Genomic DNA, 15617 nt, shown 5'->3' on the forward strand with positions numbered 1-15617 from the left:
AGCACGACCAAACAGAACTACCTTCACAAGACATCGTAACACGACAGTGTATCAATACCATACAAAATCATCCCACGCAGGGGCACCGGAGCAAAAAGCATCCCTCGCAGGGGCATCAAAAAGAGTTATAGCCACATCCCTTACGGGCCATACAAACATAGCCAGAGCATACATAGACATAAATGTAAACCAGAGAGACATAGACATAGACATAAAACTGAAACAGGACCTGAACAATTATGGAGGGCGATAGATTGAACCAGCGGAGGTTATTCCTCCGTCTTCTCCTCGACAATTCTGCACCACCCATACTTCTCTCGTTCTTCTGCAGTGGGGAAGGAGTCCCAGTCTTCAACAGTGTTCTCCTTGGAAGTCAACGACTCCTGAGCCTGAGGGCGATTAGGAGCTTGCTCGGGAGCCCCCGTTGGTCTCTCCTCGTCGCCTTCCAAGCTTTCACCTGGGAGCTTCTCCTTACTGCGCGAGCCACCTTCACCATCCTGAGTTTCCTCGATGAATAAAACCGAATTGTGTGCATTAATGCGAGGTTTGTCCATTGAGCTGCCGAAAGTGAAGATGGCTGAGCTAAACACAGGAAGAGAGTCTGGTTCAGAGCTTGGACTGCTCGTGTCCATGAATTGGCTCGCCTGGAGTGGATTGGGCTCTGCCCTTCTGTGGCATTGACAGCAACAACAGTGGAGATGGGGCTCTGTGACTGGAGAACGAGAAGACCCTCCCCGGGCAGAACCTCGTCGACTGAGCAGTCTTTGCCGGGGTCTAACCATCTTTGCAGGAGTACCGGTGGCTTGAAGCAGTGTGGCAATAGAAGACCTTCCCAGCTTGAGACGACCCCCAACTGAATTGGATCTGCTCCCAGCAGACCTGGGACAACACTCAACAGAACAGAGACAGCAACCAACAGAATTTCCGGGCTTGAGACAGCCCTCAACGCCTTGGAGGCAGGCCTTAACAGCAAGAGCTGTAGCCTGGAAGACAAAACAACAAGCAGGAACCTGAACTTCGTTACCCCAGCGCTGAGCATGAACCTGCTCCATTCCATCACCCTTCTTAATATCCTCAACATTCCCTCGAGACCTGTTCTCCATAACTGCAGCTTGCAGTCGCACCAATTAACCGGACGCTGCATTGAATGACCTTCGCTCTCACCTAAGCTCTTATTCCTCGGCGGTGAGAGACGCATTGAATTCTAAGATTATACTCGAGGCAGCACATGGCTGGCATGTGGCTCCTCACTGCCACCCGTCCTGTCACCCGCATCCGGGTCAGCAGCATCACATTGGACCAGGCTATCGCATTCCTGAGCCTGGACAATATTTGGAATTATGGTGGTATTTCCAGTGAGAAGGGTGTTCTCGCTTTCCACTCCTATGTTAGCGAGAAGGTCAGCAACCTTGTTGCCTTCCATTTTTATATGAGTAAAAGAGATGGCTCTGTTGCTGCGAAGCAATTGTTCAATAGCCTCCAGCCTTGCTTCGAGCCTCTAGCTAGTGGCGATTTTCCTTGCTTGGGATCCATTCTGGATGCGCTTGGCCATGTTTATGAGAATCTGGGAGTCTCCTTCCACGACCAGGGGTTGGAGGTTGAGATTCCAAGCGAGAGTGAGCCCTTGCCAAAGTCCCTCTAGCTCAGCTGAGTTATTAGTATCCCAACCTATGTTTCCAAAGTATATCTGCATGGGAGTGCCTTCATGATTTCTTAAAATTCCTCCAAAACCAGCCATTCCAGGGTTGCCTTTGGAGGCACCATCGAAGTTGAGCTTATAGGAATGCTTTGGGGGGGGGTCCATTTGCCTTTGTTGCTATTGCTGCTTTTGGCAGGGCCTTTCTTATGAAGTTCCTGAGGAAGATGCAGTTGCCAATTGTCTAGGATACTTTTCTCATTGTTTTGAGAGGGAAGATCCTCCTGTGCCCAGGATCGGAGCAGTAGCGTTTCTTTGAGATTCCCACAAAACCTCTTCCATATGTCCTCGATCGGAGAACATTGGTTTTTGAATATTCGTTTGTTTCTTTCCTTCCATATGCTCCAGAGGATTAGACCAGGGATTATGTTCCATAAACAATTGAGGAGCTCGCTTTTATAAGGTTTCTGAGGCCATTGTCTTAAAGAGTTGGTAATGTCGTTCTCCATTCTGCATCTTCTTTGACATCTGAAGCTTGCCTTTTCCCATAGCTGATTGGCTAAGGGGCAGGAGTCCAGGAGGTGTTGGAGAGTTTCCTCATTATGATAGCAATTATAACAAATGGATGGACCATGAAAGTTTCTTCTTCTTAATTTATCCCAAGTGAGTATCCTTTTATGTCCTACCAACCATAGAAAGTGAGAGACTTTGGGCCAGGAGTCGAGCTCCCAGATTTTGCGCCAGATTGGGTCAGACGGAATGGTGATATTGCTTACTATTTTATACGCCTCTGAAGGGGTGAAGGTGCCTTTTGGTTGATATCCCCAACGAAGGATGTCATTTCCTTCGTCATGTCTGATATTTCTTTTCCGAAGCTCCTGCTCCAGCTGCTCAGCGTCTTGAAGGTTTGTGTTATAGATTAACTGATTACCCTGTTTCCATTTCCTGAAGCCGTGCTCCGTGTCCTGCAACCAGAACTGTTGGATCTTTTCTTGCTGCTGCTCCTGCCTGTTGAATTCTGGAGATGGGTGCAGAATACTGTTGAGCTTTGGCATCTGGTTCCATGCATCCGTCCAGAATCTTGCCGTTCTACCATTCCTCACTTCCCAGAAGCTGTGCGTTTGAATTAAATGGAAGTGTTGTTTGGCTGCATTCCATATTAGCGAGCCTTTGACATTGGGAGTGAACCTGATGAGTTCCTCCGGAGGTCTGTTGTTGGCATATTTGGCTGTCCATAGTTTGACCCAGGGCTTATCTGGATTAGTGACCCATTGCCACCAGATTTTGGCGCTCATGATGGAGTTGCTATGCTCTGGGTCTCTCAGTCCAATGCCCCCTTTGTCTTTGGGAGTACAGACGGTGGCCCATTTTACTAGAGCCCATTTACGGTTAGTTGCCGAACCACCCCATAGGAAGCCACGCTGAAGATTCCTTATTCTTTTTAACACCCACTTCGGCGCTGCTAGGATTGAGAACAGATAGAGTGGCATTGCCTGAAGGACCGACTTGATGAGCACCACCCGACTGGCTAGATTTAAAGTTCTATAAGTCCAGAGGTTAAGGCGAGATTCGAGCTTTTCAAGGAGAGATCGCCAAGAGGAATGCTTTATGGCTGAGGCCGTGAGAGGAGCTCCAAGGTATTTGGAAGGGAGGGTGGCAGAGGGAAATCCCAGGATGCGGGCCACCGCGGTCTTGACAGAGGGAGGAGTGTGAAAGAAAAAAATCTGCGACTTAGTGCAATTGACATTAGTGCCGGAGGCTTCAGAAAAATCAGAGAGCAGGGATTTGAAGCAGGAGGCTTCCTGGACAGATGGGTAGCCAAATAGCATGGTATCGTCAACAAACTGCTGATGGGAATTAGCTGGGGTGTTGTGAACAGAAAGGCCTTTGAGCTTATGAGAGTGGAGGGCATTTTTTATGTGACGCCCTAGACCCTCAGCCATAAGAACAAAGAGGAAGGGGGATAGGGGGTCACCTTGCCTGATTCCTCGGGAAGGTTTGAAGGGGCGGGAGGGGATACCGTTCACAAGGATGGAGAAGTGAGTAGAAGTAATTAGACTCATGATCCATCGGACCCACATGGAACAAAATCCAAAGGCTGTTAGCATTTGCTGAATGTAAGTCCAGCTGAGTTTATCAAAAGCCTTAGAGAGATCCAGTTTGAGAATCATACCTGCCTGCTTGGTTTGCTTGAGAGAGTGTATTATCTCGTGCGTGAGGAGAATTCCGTCCATGATCTGTCGCCCTTCCACATACCCTGACTGTTCCGGCGAGATAAGCAGGGGCAAGAGGGGCTTTAACCGGTTCGCAATCACTTTAGATATGACTTTGTAAATGACATTACAAAGAGCAATCGGCCTATACTTGTCAGGTGTTATAGAATCTTCCTCTTTATGGATAAGAGAGATGAAGGTTAAGTTTAGAGAGGGCCAGCCAATGGAGAGCTCTTGATTCTTCTACAATTTGCCAAACCTCTTGCTTTATTAGCTCCCAGAAGGTGTGAAAGAATGTTGTGGTGAAGCCATCCAGGCCAAGGGATTTTCCTTCCTTGAGCTGGGGCATTGCTTCATCCACCTCCTGAGACAGAATGGGGCGAAGGAGAAGTTCATTATGCTCCTCTGTGATGATTCTTGGCACATTTTTGGTTATTTTCTCAATAGCCGGACGCCTGTCTCCTTCAGGCTCTCGATGGACCTAACTGAAGTGATTGAGGAATTCCTCCTCAATTTCCTCGTGCTTCTCTATTTCCCCCCCCTTGTTTTTGGATGTAAGGGATGCTGTTGTGCATTCTTCGTTGAATAGTGGTTCTGTGGAAGAATTTGGTATTTCACTCACCTTCCTTCAGCCATCTGATTCTAGATTTTTGCTTCCAATATATTTCCTCCTGTTTCCTCCTTTCCTCCAGTTGGCTGTGGATGCGTCGTTCCTGTTCCAGAGTTTCTTCAGTGTGCCCCTTTGTGATTATCCTTTGTTGAAGTTCCGTTAGTTCCTTGTTTAGATCTTGTTGCGTTGTAAATATGTTGTTAAAGGTCTCTCTGTTCCACCGCTTTAATTGATTTTTTAAAAACCTGAGCTTCTGTTGGAACTGATACATCTTGGATCCTTCAGGCGGGATGAAGGATGTCCATGTGGTTTTGACAAAGTCTTTAAACGAGGGATGCGAGAGCCAGAACGCTTCGAAGCGGAAGGGTCTTCTGGTTAGGTTGCCTGGTCTTTGCCATTGGAGGGCAATCGGCCAGTGATCCGATCCAGTGTGAGGGAGAATAACTGCTGAAAAATCTCCTCCAAGGTGAACCGCATTGTCTGATATGAGGAAGCGATCCAGTTTGGAAGCAATTTGATGCTTGCCTGCTCTGTGATTGCTCCATGTGAAAGTTCCATTGCAGAAAGGCATATCTATGAGAGAGGTGTTCTGAATGAAATCCTTGAAGTGGGAGTTTTCTTGTTCCATTCTATTTCTACCCCCTATCTTCTCCTCTAGCTTGGTGATCATGTTAAAATCCCCTCCTATTATCCAGAGCGGGTGCCTCCTATTGTTGTTCAAGGCTTCTATAGTGTCAAGAAGAGCAATTTTACTTCCTGTGTCCTGCGGGAAATAAACATTTGAAAGGTTTCCATGGATGTTCGTACCTAGGATGTGAAACGCAGCCTGGATGAGGTGATGAGAGGCGTGAAAATCTGAAAGAGCTATCGCTTGTGTACTCCAAGCTATAGCCAACCCTCCTGAAGCTCCAGAGGCATCCACCGCAACCGATCGACAACCTGGCCAAGCCTTGGAGAGAATGCTGCCTAACGTAGAGCTGTTACATTTGGTTTCTTGGAGAAAGCACATTTGCGGCTTTTCCATTTTAATCATGTTTTTTAACATTCTGAGTTTTCCTGGGCTGTTGAGCCCTCTTACATTCCATGATACCAGCTTCATGGTTTAACTATTGAGGGAGGGTTTGTAGTACTTCGTCAACTTAGCATACCTGCCCGAGTCTACCAGGATTTTCCCAATCTCGATCGTTCGCTGAAGATCCGTTTTTCTTCCTCTCTTCTTGGTATCTTTTGGGGGTAAGCTTCCGTCCCATCGGCTTCCTGGCTGTATGCCTAGTTGATGCTGATGAAAGGCCCTGGAAATGACCACTTCCAGCTTGTTGAGTTGATGCTCTGGTATACTATCATATGCTTTCTTTTTGCATGCTAGTTCCAGTTCTAGAATGTCTAAGCCATTCAGATCTATGCTCTCTGGTTCTTCTTCCATTTGTTGCACTTGATTGCTTCCCTCCATATTGATTTCTGAGTTTTGTAGGGGGTCTGGCTTTCCATCAACTTCCATATCCTTGCATTTCTCTTCCGATTCTTTCTGTCCATCATTGAGGGTTACTGGATTGATAATGGGAGGTTGAGGTTTGGATGAGGAGGCTGTTGGAGGGGGGGGGAGGATGAGGAAGGAGGGGCTGGGGTGGTCTCAGGAATCGGGGGATGCTCATCAGAGGTACTCGCGAGAATTTCAAAGCTGTTCTTAGTGGCTGGGCCATGGTTGTGATTTTGCTGGGGTTTATTCCCATTAGTGGGTTTCTTGTGCGCACGCCATCGGCTTGGGGCTTTGGTGAAACCTTCCTGGGTTGGGGCTTCTGAGTGATCAGGAGTATTGACTTTGGCATTCAGCGGACAGTCCTGGAAGAGATGCCCAAGAGAATGGCATTTTCTACAGCGAAAGGGGACATGCTCATAGTCGAGAGGTTGAACCCATTCTTCATCACGGTGAGAGAGACTTACCGATTCTGGCAAAGCTTCATTCAGTCGCATGAAGACGCATATGCGGGCATAAGAGGTGTATCTGCGCATTTTTGTTTCTTCTGCTGCCCTGATGTATTCCCCTATTCCATTTCCTATGTCTTTGAGAATGTCCTCGTCCCAATATTCATCTGGAAGTGAGTACATTCGAATCCAGACTGGCGCCCATGTGAGATCTTCCTTATCCGGGTTAAATCTTGGTATCCATTCCCTCAGATACAGACCCGCTGAGTTGAAAAAATAGGGCCCTGCTCCCAGGATTCTGTATTTGTCCTCGAGACAGAAGAAAATCGCAGTAAAGAAGCCTTTCGGCCCTAGCTGCAGGGTGACATCTCCTTTGGGTTTCCATTTCGCCGCAATCCATCCATATAGGGCTCTTTCTGTCGGCCAGAACCCTATGAACTTCCCAATAAGGGCATGATCCCGCATGTATTCTATTCGCTTATCAATCTTGTGTCCCGGCAGCTCTATTCTAGGCCTTTCTTTGGCTATAGGCTTGCATGTGGCCGAAGAAACTTTCGGGGCTTCCTCAGGTTTCTCCCCATTGTCTTGTGCGGCGCTAGCTTTGTCCTTCCGCCCTTCTTTCCCCTTGTTTCCGTGCTGATACCTATTCTCTTGATTCATTATCTCCTTGTCGATGGATCCAAAAACAAAATCCTGTCCAGGACCGTGCAGCGAGGTATTTGCGCTGGGGGAGGGCTCTGACGCCCTCCCCTGAGGAGATTCCATTTTCCTTCCCTAGTGCCCTGCAACGCTGCTGCGCAACAGGTTTCTTGGTCCAGTTCTTGAGTAGATCCAGTGGGTTGCAGTCTGCGCCGTCACAGAGTTTCTCAGAACCCTAATCGCCTTGCTCTCCGTCCGCTCCAATCAATTAGCCCGATGCCAATTAATGTTACTATAGATAGTTGGGACAATTACTCCCACCCCTAGAAATAAATTATCTAAATTGAGAAATGGTTGGAAAGAGAGATGAGAGGAAAAATCCCCGGGGAAGACTTGAAAATGTTGTTTCGTCAACAGGACCTTGTTAGAGGAAGGGCAGAACGTTGAAAAGTTATTCTTGAGCTAGATTATAGACCAGTGGAAACCTGAAATAGACTGAGAAATCTATAAGTTCCAGGGTAACACTTGAAAACGGACCTTGCTAGGCCACTGTCCATAGCTGTTGTGGAAATGAAAATTGGCTCGAGGGGAGAATTGACGAGATTGTTGTTATAGAAATGAAAATTAGCTCGGGGAAATTGGACGAGATTTCGGTTCTGAATGGTTGGGTGGAGTGACTTTTCTCCCTGTGGATTCCAATTTCGCAGACAGCCTACACCTTAACAGATAAGTATTTCAATTTTTTTTTTTGCAGAACTTATATATTGCTTCTGTAATTGTTGTGGAAATTCTGTAATTACTGAAGAAAGAGTAAATTCTGTAACAATTGTGGAAAGAGTAAATTATTTAAGGTTATTGAATGAAAATTACACATTTGGATAATAGAAGTAAATGGTAATTCCTTTTTGTAATACAAGAGTATTGAGTTCTCTACAAAGTTTTTGTGATGAGTCACAGTATTGTCCGGGTGTATTAGAGTAATTTTACAGAATGATTGGGAATTTTGTAAAAGGATCTGCACGCTAAACGAAATTATGAAATAATGAGCAGACATTATTTAGAAGTAAGGTCAAACCGTGTTGGTATAATTATCTATATTATGAACCTAATTAGTTCCCAGGCCATTGGTTTAGTACCGACAGTTGAAAAACAATTCTAAGTCTATCTCTATAAACTAAAACAAGTCCGACTATATCATGAATCTTTAGAGTTGATAGTAACTATAAAAATGATTGAATAATTATACTACAATAGGGGTTGTGTACAAAACAGAGTATGCACAAATAACAAAAATCTGTCCTTGGTTTAAAGGAAAATAGTAAACATGTGGTCGCTACAAACATGCAAATAACCATCAAGTTCTACAGTGATAGACAGATGAATAATCTGTAGCATGCTAGCATTTAGTAAGTTGTAAGAAGGTTTTGGAAACTACTACCAATACAAGAAATACATATCTAGAAAATACATATGCCAGACATGCAGCCATTGTGGCAATGCCTATTTCCAACTCTATAGATCCATTAATGCAGTGACTAGAGTAATGAACCTGGAGCATGGAAGAGAAAAATCACAAGTGGATGCCACTTCCTGGTTCTGAATTGTTGAGAAAAGGATTTGTTGGGCGATACAGGTTGCAGAGGGATTAACCCCTATCGAAAAATGACTGCAATGAACCTCGGAGGCGGATGGGGAATTTGTCTGGGGTATATGAATTGAATGCCAGGTATCGCCCAATGTATGATGTATGGGCCAATGTATGGGCCAATACTGGATGTATGAGCTCATGTATGCTGGATGGATGTCATCGGCTCAAGCCAGATGATGTTGCCGATTGGCGTAGGTACTGTGAGGGATAGCGATGGCAGGTATTGTCAAGATGATGTCAAGGATGGGTTGCCGAGAGTTTCGGGAATTGCGGCAGGTACTGTAAGGGAGGGTTTCAGGAGTTGTGGAAGGTACTGTAAGGGTGCATTAATGGATCTATAGAATTGGAAATAAGCATTGCCGTTAAATGTTGCAATGTGTTATACGACTATCAAAGAATATGAAATTTATTAACATATTTGGAGTAGCACTGATCTACGACAACAACAACACTTGTTATGGTGACATGAATAAGTACACCTCGTAGAACTCTAATTAAAATTTCATTAATAAATTATAATAGTGAAATGAATAACTAACCGTGTAGAACTCTAATTAAAATTTCATTACTAATAAGTACACTGTGTACCCATCAAATCTAGAATATAATTAACACAATTAATTTCTTAGACACGTGTTACATTATTATTATTATTATTATTAATTTATTTTTTTCTCAACCAATACAATTTAAACCTAATGAAATTTGTTAAATCTATGGTGATAGCCAATAAAAAAAATATTAATTTTGTTTTTGAAAAAGTTTAAAAATAATTTTTAATTTTCAAAAATTTGTTTTAATATAATTTTTATTAAATTTTTATAAATCTTTTTATTTTAATTGAAGTCAAAGATTCTTAAATTTGTCTAGGCAGGTATAATAAAGTCTTGGTTTTATGTAATGGAATTATCTTGTGATTCTAAATTTATTTCAGTTGGTCGTGAAGGGTAATATGGCATATAGGGTTGGAATTTTAAAACAAATTCACTCATCAAATTCACTGATTTTCACAATTACCTACCCATATTCATAATTTCAACCAAAAAAAATATGATGATTTTACCGAACAAAAAAAATAAAATAAAAAATAAAAATAAAAATAAAAAATAAAAAAATGGACCATATTTAACAAGCAAATTATGCCATGACGGCTTTCCCCATCAAATTCTATCTCTAATAGCATATGGCAGCAAAAAAAAAAAGGACTCAACAAAGTTATAATGGAGTAGAGTGTGGGTGAGAATCACAAGGAGGAAAATTCAAATGAAATAAATGTGTGCCGTGGTTGTTATGTTAGTGAAAGAGATAATTACATGTCAAACTAACACAAACACCAATGATCATGTGAGTTTGGAAATAAGGACACCAACACACTTAAAGTCGCATAGTCTAACGAGGCGGAGGAGTTGCCTAGAAAGTTATGGAAATTCCGGTCATATTTAGAGAAAATCCGGCAAGGATTTTTGTAAATCCAAGTTATAGTTGTTAAACTTCAAAATTTTAGGTGTCTTAGACATTTTTGATGGCGCTGAATCTATTTCCACCATCAAAAACACGATTCAAACACTGTCTCTACAAGATTTTTTGAAATTTTTTTGCTCAGATTCCGACCACTTTTAGCTGTCTAGACAATTCCTCCACCTCATTAGACGACTCCATTTAAAATGGGTTAAGATGCTGTGACGTGGAGTCCATGCATGGATGTGTGTCCCGTGACAAGAAGAATGGCATGGCTGTCAGTGATGAAACATGGGATAACACTCTCCACTGTCGACAAAATATGACCAAAGAAATAATAATACAATACAAAACATTAGGTATAGATGGTTATATAAGATGTGGTGTTATATATTTTGTATTTGAAACATAATATATAAAACAACACCATGTAATATGGTTTATGTATAAATACGTTTGCTTTTTTTAATCGTATGTAAGGTGCCTTATATTTAAAATATATATACAATATTTTATAATTTTTTATAATATGATACAATGCCATTATAAAGTGTTTTATAATATGAATATGATTTTTATTTATATTAATTCATTATTAACTTGACATATTTGTTGGGATGGAGCTGATTTGTTCATAAGTAGGCCGATTTGACAAGAGAGGCAGGGGCAGAATCTGGTTTTTTTCTTGAGGAATTAGCATGGGTTCAAATACTTTTTGGAAAAGGTTTAAAGTTTCTACAAGTTTATATAATTTGGATTTGGATGCAAATGCTTCTTGGAAAAGGTTTAAAGTCTTTCCAAGTCTATATAAATTTTTTTCTAGAGTAGTACATTTTTTTTATATCAATATAAATATTTTATATAATTTGAATGTAAATATCAAAACAGATATTTTTATATAATTTGGGTGCAAACATAATTTTCTTTTTGAGTAGTACATTTTCTTATATCAATACAAATATTTTTTAAATAATTTTGTTTATCTTGGTGAATAAAGTTAAAGGCTTTTCTTGGGAAACAAATAAATAAAATAAGAGGTATGATTTTTTAAAGGATAATATATAAAATTATTTTTTTATTGTATTTTCGGCTTCTCTATTTATAGATTTATTCAAATTTCAAGTATAAACACATGTTGGATATGAGTACCCACTTTAAATACTTTTGAGTAGATCAACACCAAAAGAAGTTTTGTTTTGTAAGCTTGGTAGGATTACATCTTCAACATGTCGAATATATCACCTCGACTGGGCAGACAATTGAATCGGTGAATTCACATCAAGGAGTGCCTTAACAGAGCACCCTATAAAATACTGTCTATCCAAAACTCCATGGACCACACCAAAAGAAATTGAAAATACTTGAAAAAATGTGTTTACAACACGTTTTTTCATGTATTTTCAATTATTTTTCAGACTGGTCTACTCAAAAGTATGCAGAGTGGGTACTCATTATATGCTAAATACGTCCAACAGGTGTCTACACTTTACATTTGAGTAAATTTATGAGATAAGCAAAAAATACAATTAAAAAGACAATTTTTCTTTCTCCTTCCCAAAATATTTACTTCTAAGGATGACGTCATTATCTTTAATCTCATTGGTTTTTTAAAAATTGATTTTGTTTTATATATTTTTTGTTTTGAGACTTGTTTTTTACAAATACAAAATCATCACCAATATTCTCTCATGTAAAACAAACCTAAGGTTAAAAAGAAAAATAGATCACATTATCACCAAGTATGTTATCAATTTTAGTAGTTAAGATGGAAGAATAATATAATATGTTTTGAGTATAGATATGTCTTAGTAAGTTGATTAATTAAAATACTAGAGAAGGGGGATATGTTGACAAACTCCTACTTATGTGATTATTGATAATGACAACAAATATGTTATAAAGAGAATCTATACATATTACATAAATGTTATGTATTAGGTGTTATATAAAATTTGACTTGGTTGCAAAATGTAATCATGGTTAGAAGATGAGGGGAGAGGAGTAGGATTGCTAGAGGGCACAACACGATTCCACTGCAAAAACCAACTCCTATCACCTATCTGTTGATGGGGAAAAAATGATTACTAGTCAATAGGAGGAGAAAACCCAGACTGAGGTTCCTTAGATAACCCAAACCATTTGGTGTTGCTGCCCTTGACAGATTTTAAAGCTCCATTAGCCAAATATTTTTGTCCCTTATGAGAAAGAAATCATTACAGCTCTCCCAAGTGTTCTACATTAGCATTTGAAACTAGTTAAGGGTTAACAATTATATACAAATGTATAACTTATTAAATCACTAGAAGAGGCTAACTAGTAGAGAGATAAGTTATAAAGAATCTAAGCCGAAAGAATCATTCTAGACTACAAAATGAAATCAACTTTTGATGTGAACATAAATTGAAAAATAATGAGAAAGGTCACAACTATATTCATTAACTCTTCAAAATAATTCAAAATAGATGTCAAACTATTTATATTAAATTTTGACATTCAAATATAATAAAAGAAATAAAAAAGTAATAAGTAGATATATCTCAATTCATAACATAATATTAAGTGGGGAATTAATTTTGTTTTCTCATTACTGAAAATAATTGTTCATTTCATGTGAACTAGAGACAATCGTTCATAAGAAATGAAAGACAAAAGAAACAAAAATAATCTCATTGCGAAATCTATTTGCATCCATAAACATATATGTAACAATTTTCAATTAATGAAATAGATTTCATAAATAAAAAATACACATAAGATGTGAACCAAGTTAAATCTTTCTAATGACAATCATTAGAAAATAACTCAGTTTGAATCATTTCCAACCAACAAAATCAGTAATAAAAGAAAGATGAATTATTGTGAAACTATTTGTGTTCCAGTGCACGATAGTCTAGATCTCCTAAACCACAGTCAAAGATACCATAGAGTTGAACAAATGACAATGAAATATTTAATATATAAAATATGTTTTTGTATTAAAAAAATTCAATAACGCAACTTTACAGTAATCGTTTAAAAACAATATTTCATTACCACAGTCTGAGTATTTCCATCCTTCTCTTGCAGGGTTCTGGTACTCCCCTTCTAACGTTTACAACAAGGTTTTTTATAATAATACAAAGGCAACAAAATCCGGTTTTGTTCAACAGTTTTCTCAAAAAAATTAGAAATTTCAATCCCTCATCAAAACATGGTGGGAAAACCAAAACGATTTTCATGTGAATCTCACTCAAACGTTTGTTTTGGGAGTGCATAAACATATTCTGGTCAATCTAATTTCAGAGACTGCAAATCATAATTCATTTCTTCGTCAACAGAAAAGTGGTGTTACCCTTACTTCTTCAACTTCCCTTTAAATCCTACGAGCTTCAGGTGATATCATGAAACATAGTTATTTGGTCTGCATCTTACTTGCACAACAAGAACATACTATTATAAGGATTTTATTGTTAACCACAATAAAAAAATCTACCTAAAACATAATTGATATATTGTCGCATGACCTGATCAAAATTGATATCGGGCTAAAATTAATGGCAATGCTTTTTTTTCACCCTGCACAGTGGTAAAATCATTGTAACATTTTATTGAAAATGAATTTGATTTCCATAATACCAAACTATGTAAAGGATGACCAAGATATTTCATTTTCGGTTGATTGATTTGCAATCTATTGTTTTACTTGGTTTACAGATTTGCCTTCACATGCGTTTAATTTGGAGTTGTTATCCATGATTTTCTTAGAAACATAATTGATCTTAGTGACCTTCCCTTATGACTTTGAACCATTTTCCTTTATCACGTAACTTCTTCGTTTGAGTTTGTTTTGGCATGATGAGCTGGCATAATTGATATTTTACTTGATATTGTTGGCCTATGATATCGTAAGTTAAGATAGCAGTTTAAATAAATTTTTGGTTTATGTATTGATCCACGTATCATTCTCGTTGGGATAATTATTAACAAACATAATTATTTTTTTCCCATAGACTAAAAATAGTTTATGGGATTATCAGTTCATGCTTTTTGTCTTTTGCAATTCAGTCTTTTTTTTTATTCAAATTGATGATAGCTGACCCAACTCTCCAACAATCCTCTTGATAATGTCAAGAAACCGATGCTAACATATTCTCATAACTTTCTCTGATGTCTTTGAACGCATCACATTCCAAAATGAAATGTTTTTCCGATTCCACTACCCTAGTCGTGCAAAATGTACACACTTGTTCTTCCCAAGATTCTTTAGGCCTTTTCCACCATCTTGTTTCACACTGAAGCTGATGCGAGTTGGTTCTTAATTGAGCAATAAAAACATTTTCTCTCCACGGAATGCTAGCTCCAATGTACTCTTTTTGTTGGCAATCAAACATAGGGTTGAATTCCTTAATGTAGTACTTCTTCCTTCTACTCAATTCTTTTCCCCATACCCATTTACGAAATTTCTCCATAACAAAATTCTTTAGCTCCTTGCTATTTGTGGACAGACATTGAGGTAGATATTCTACTTTTGCATCCACATGTAGTTTTGTCTCATCCATGTTTCCTTTCTTTCACTCGTGCTTTCATTGAAGATAACATTAGGCCATCTACCTACTCCCATTTGCTCAATTCTTTTTAGATATCTTATGAGCTGCACCATAGCAATTGTTTCGATGGAAGTTGTTCCTGTTTCACTCAACATTATCTCATAAGGTACCGAAATTTTTATTTTGAACTTGCTCATGATCAAGCGTTTTCGGATTTTTTCAATTTCTTTCCATTTTGAGACGGGGGTGCTGCTAGCCCACAATTCACATCCATATAGCATTCCAAAAAGCACTTTAAACATTTTTCAATCTCATAACTCTGCGTCTCTACATATCTTTTGAACAACTTACAATTCTTTCCGCCCTCCTAAAATTATCTTCTTTTTGCAATCCTCCAAATTGAGTTTGATGTTGAAATCAATCCTGAGGTACTTGTACTCATTTACTTTTTCAAGAATGTTGCCTTCAAATAAGAATGTATGCTGGCTCTTCTTCTTTTTATTAGAGAAAACAATTATTTTGGTCTTGTTAACATTGACTTGCATCCCCGTTGCTCTACAAAAATGTTCAAAGACATATAGAAGCATATGCAATATATGGGCTGATTTAGAAATCAATACAAAATCAATAACATATAAAAGAAACTTTATCACAAACTCCCTCTCTACTTTATAAATTTAACGATTCTTCCGTTTATCAATATATAACCAAAAAAAATAAAGAGCAACCTTACTTCACTCTAAATTTACTTCTGTCATGAGGAATTATGGCATATGACACCCAAAAAAACGAAAAAGAAGAAGTAAAATTAGAGTCAATGGAGTAGAGTGTGGCCAGAATCACGAGGAAAATTGGTCGAATGATATAAATGTGCACCGTGCTAGTTGACATGCCTTCTATCATTACATGTCAAACTAACACAAATATCAATGATCGCACGAGTTTGCTATTCTGGAGAGAGAAA

General features: G+C 39.2%; 2 protein-coding genes across 2 annotated transcripts; both read right to left on the reverse strand.

The window, feature by feature from the left end:
• Positions 1-1210: 1210 nt before the first annotated feature.
• On the reverse strand, positions 1211-3579 carry LOC149233546 (uncharacterized). The gene is made up of 2 exons (XM_089382227.1): positions 2327-3579; positions 1211-1454 (listed from the first exon to the last, which is right to left on the reverse strand). The coding sequence occupies exons 1-2, from the start codon at positions 3577-3579 to the stop codon at positions 1211-1213; spliced, it is 1497 nt and encodes a 498-aa protein (XP_089238353.1).
• An 884-nt stretch (positions 3580-4463) lies between these two features.
• Positions 4464-7147, reverse strand: LOC149233547 (uncharacterized). The gene is made up of 5 exons (XM_089382228.1): positions 6813-7147; positions 6401-6680; positions 6121-6298; positions 5608-6004; positions 4464-5436 (listed from the first exon to the last, which is right to left on the reverse strand). The coding sequence occupies exons 1-5, from the start codon at positions 7145-7147 to the stop codon at positions 4464-4466; spliced, it is 2163 nt and encodes a 720-aa protein (XP_089238354.1).
• Positions 7148-15617: the final 8470 nt, after the last annotated feature.

This window comes from Pinus tabuliformis, chromosome J (assembly GCF_031772625.1).
Source record: "Pinus tabuliformis cultivar Carrire ecotype Pingquan chromosome J, CPIR1, whole genome shotgun sequence".
Taxonomy (NCBI): domain Eukaryota; kingdom Viridiplantae; phylum Streptophyta; class Pinopsida; order Pinales; family Pinaceae; genus Pinus; species Pinus tabuliformis.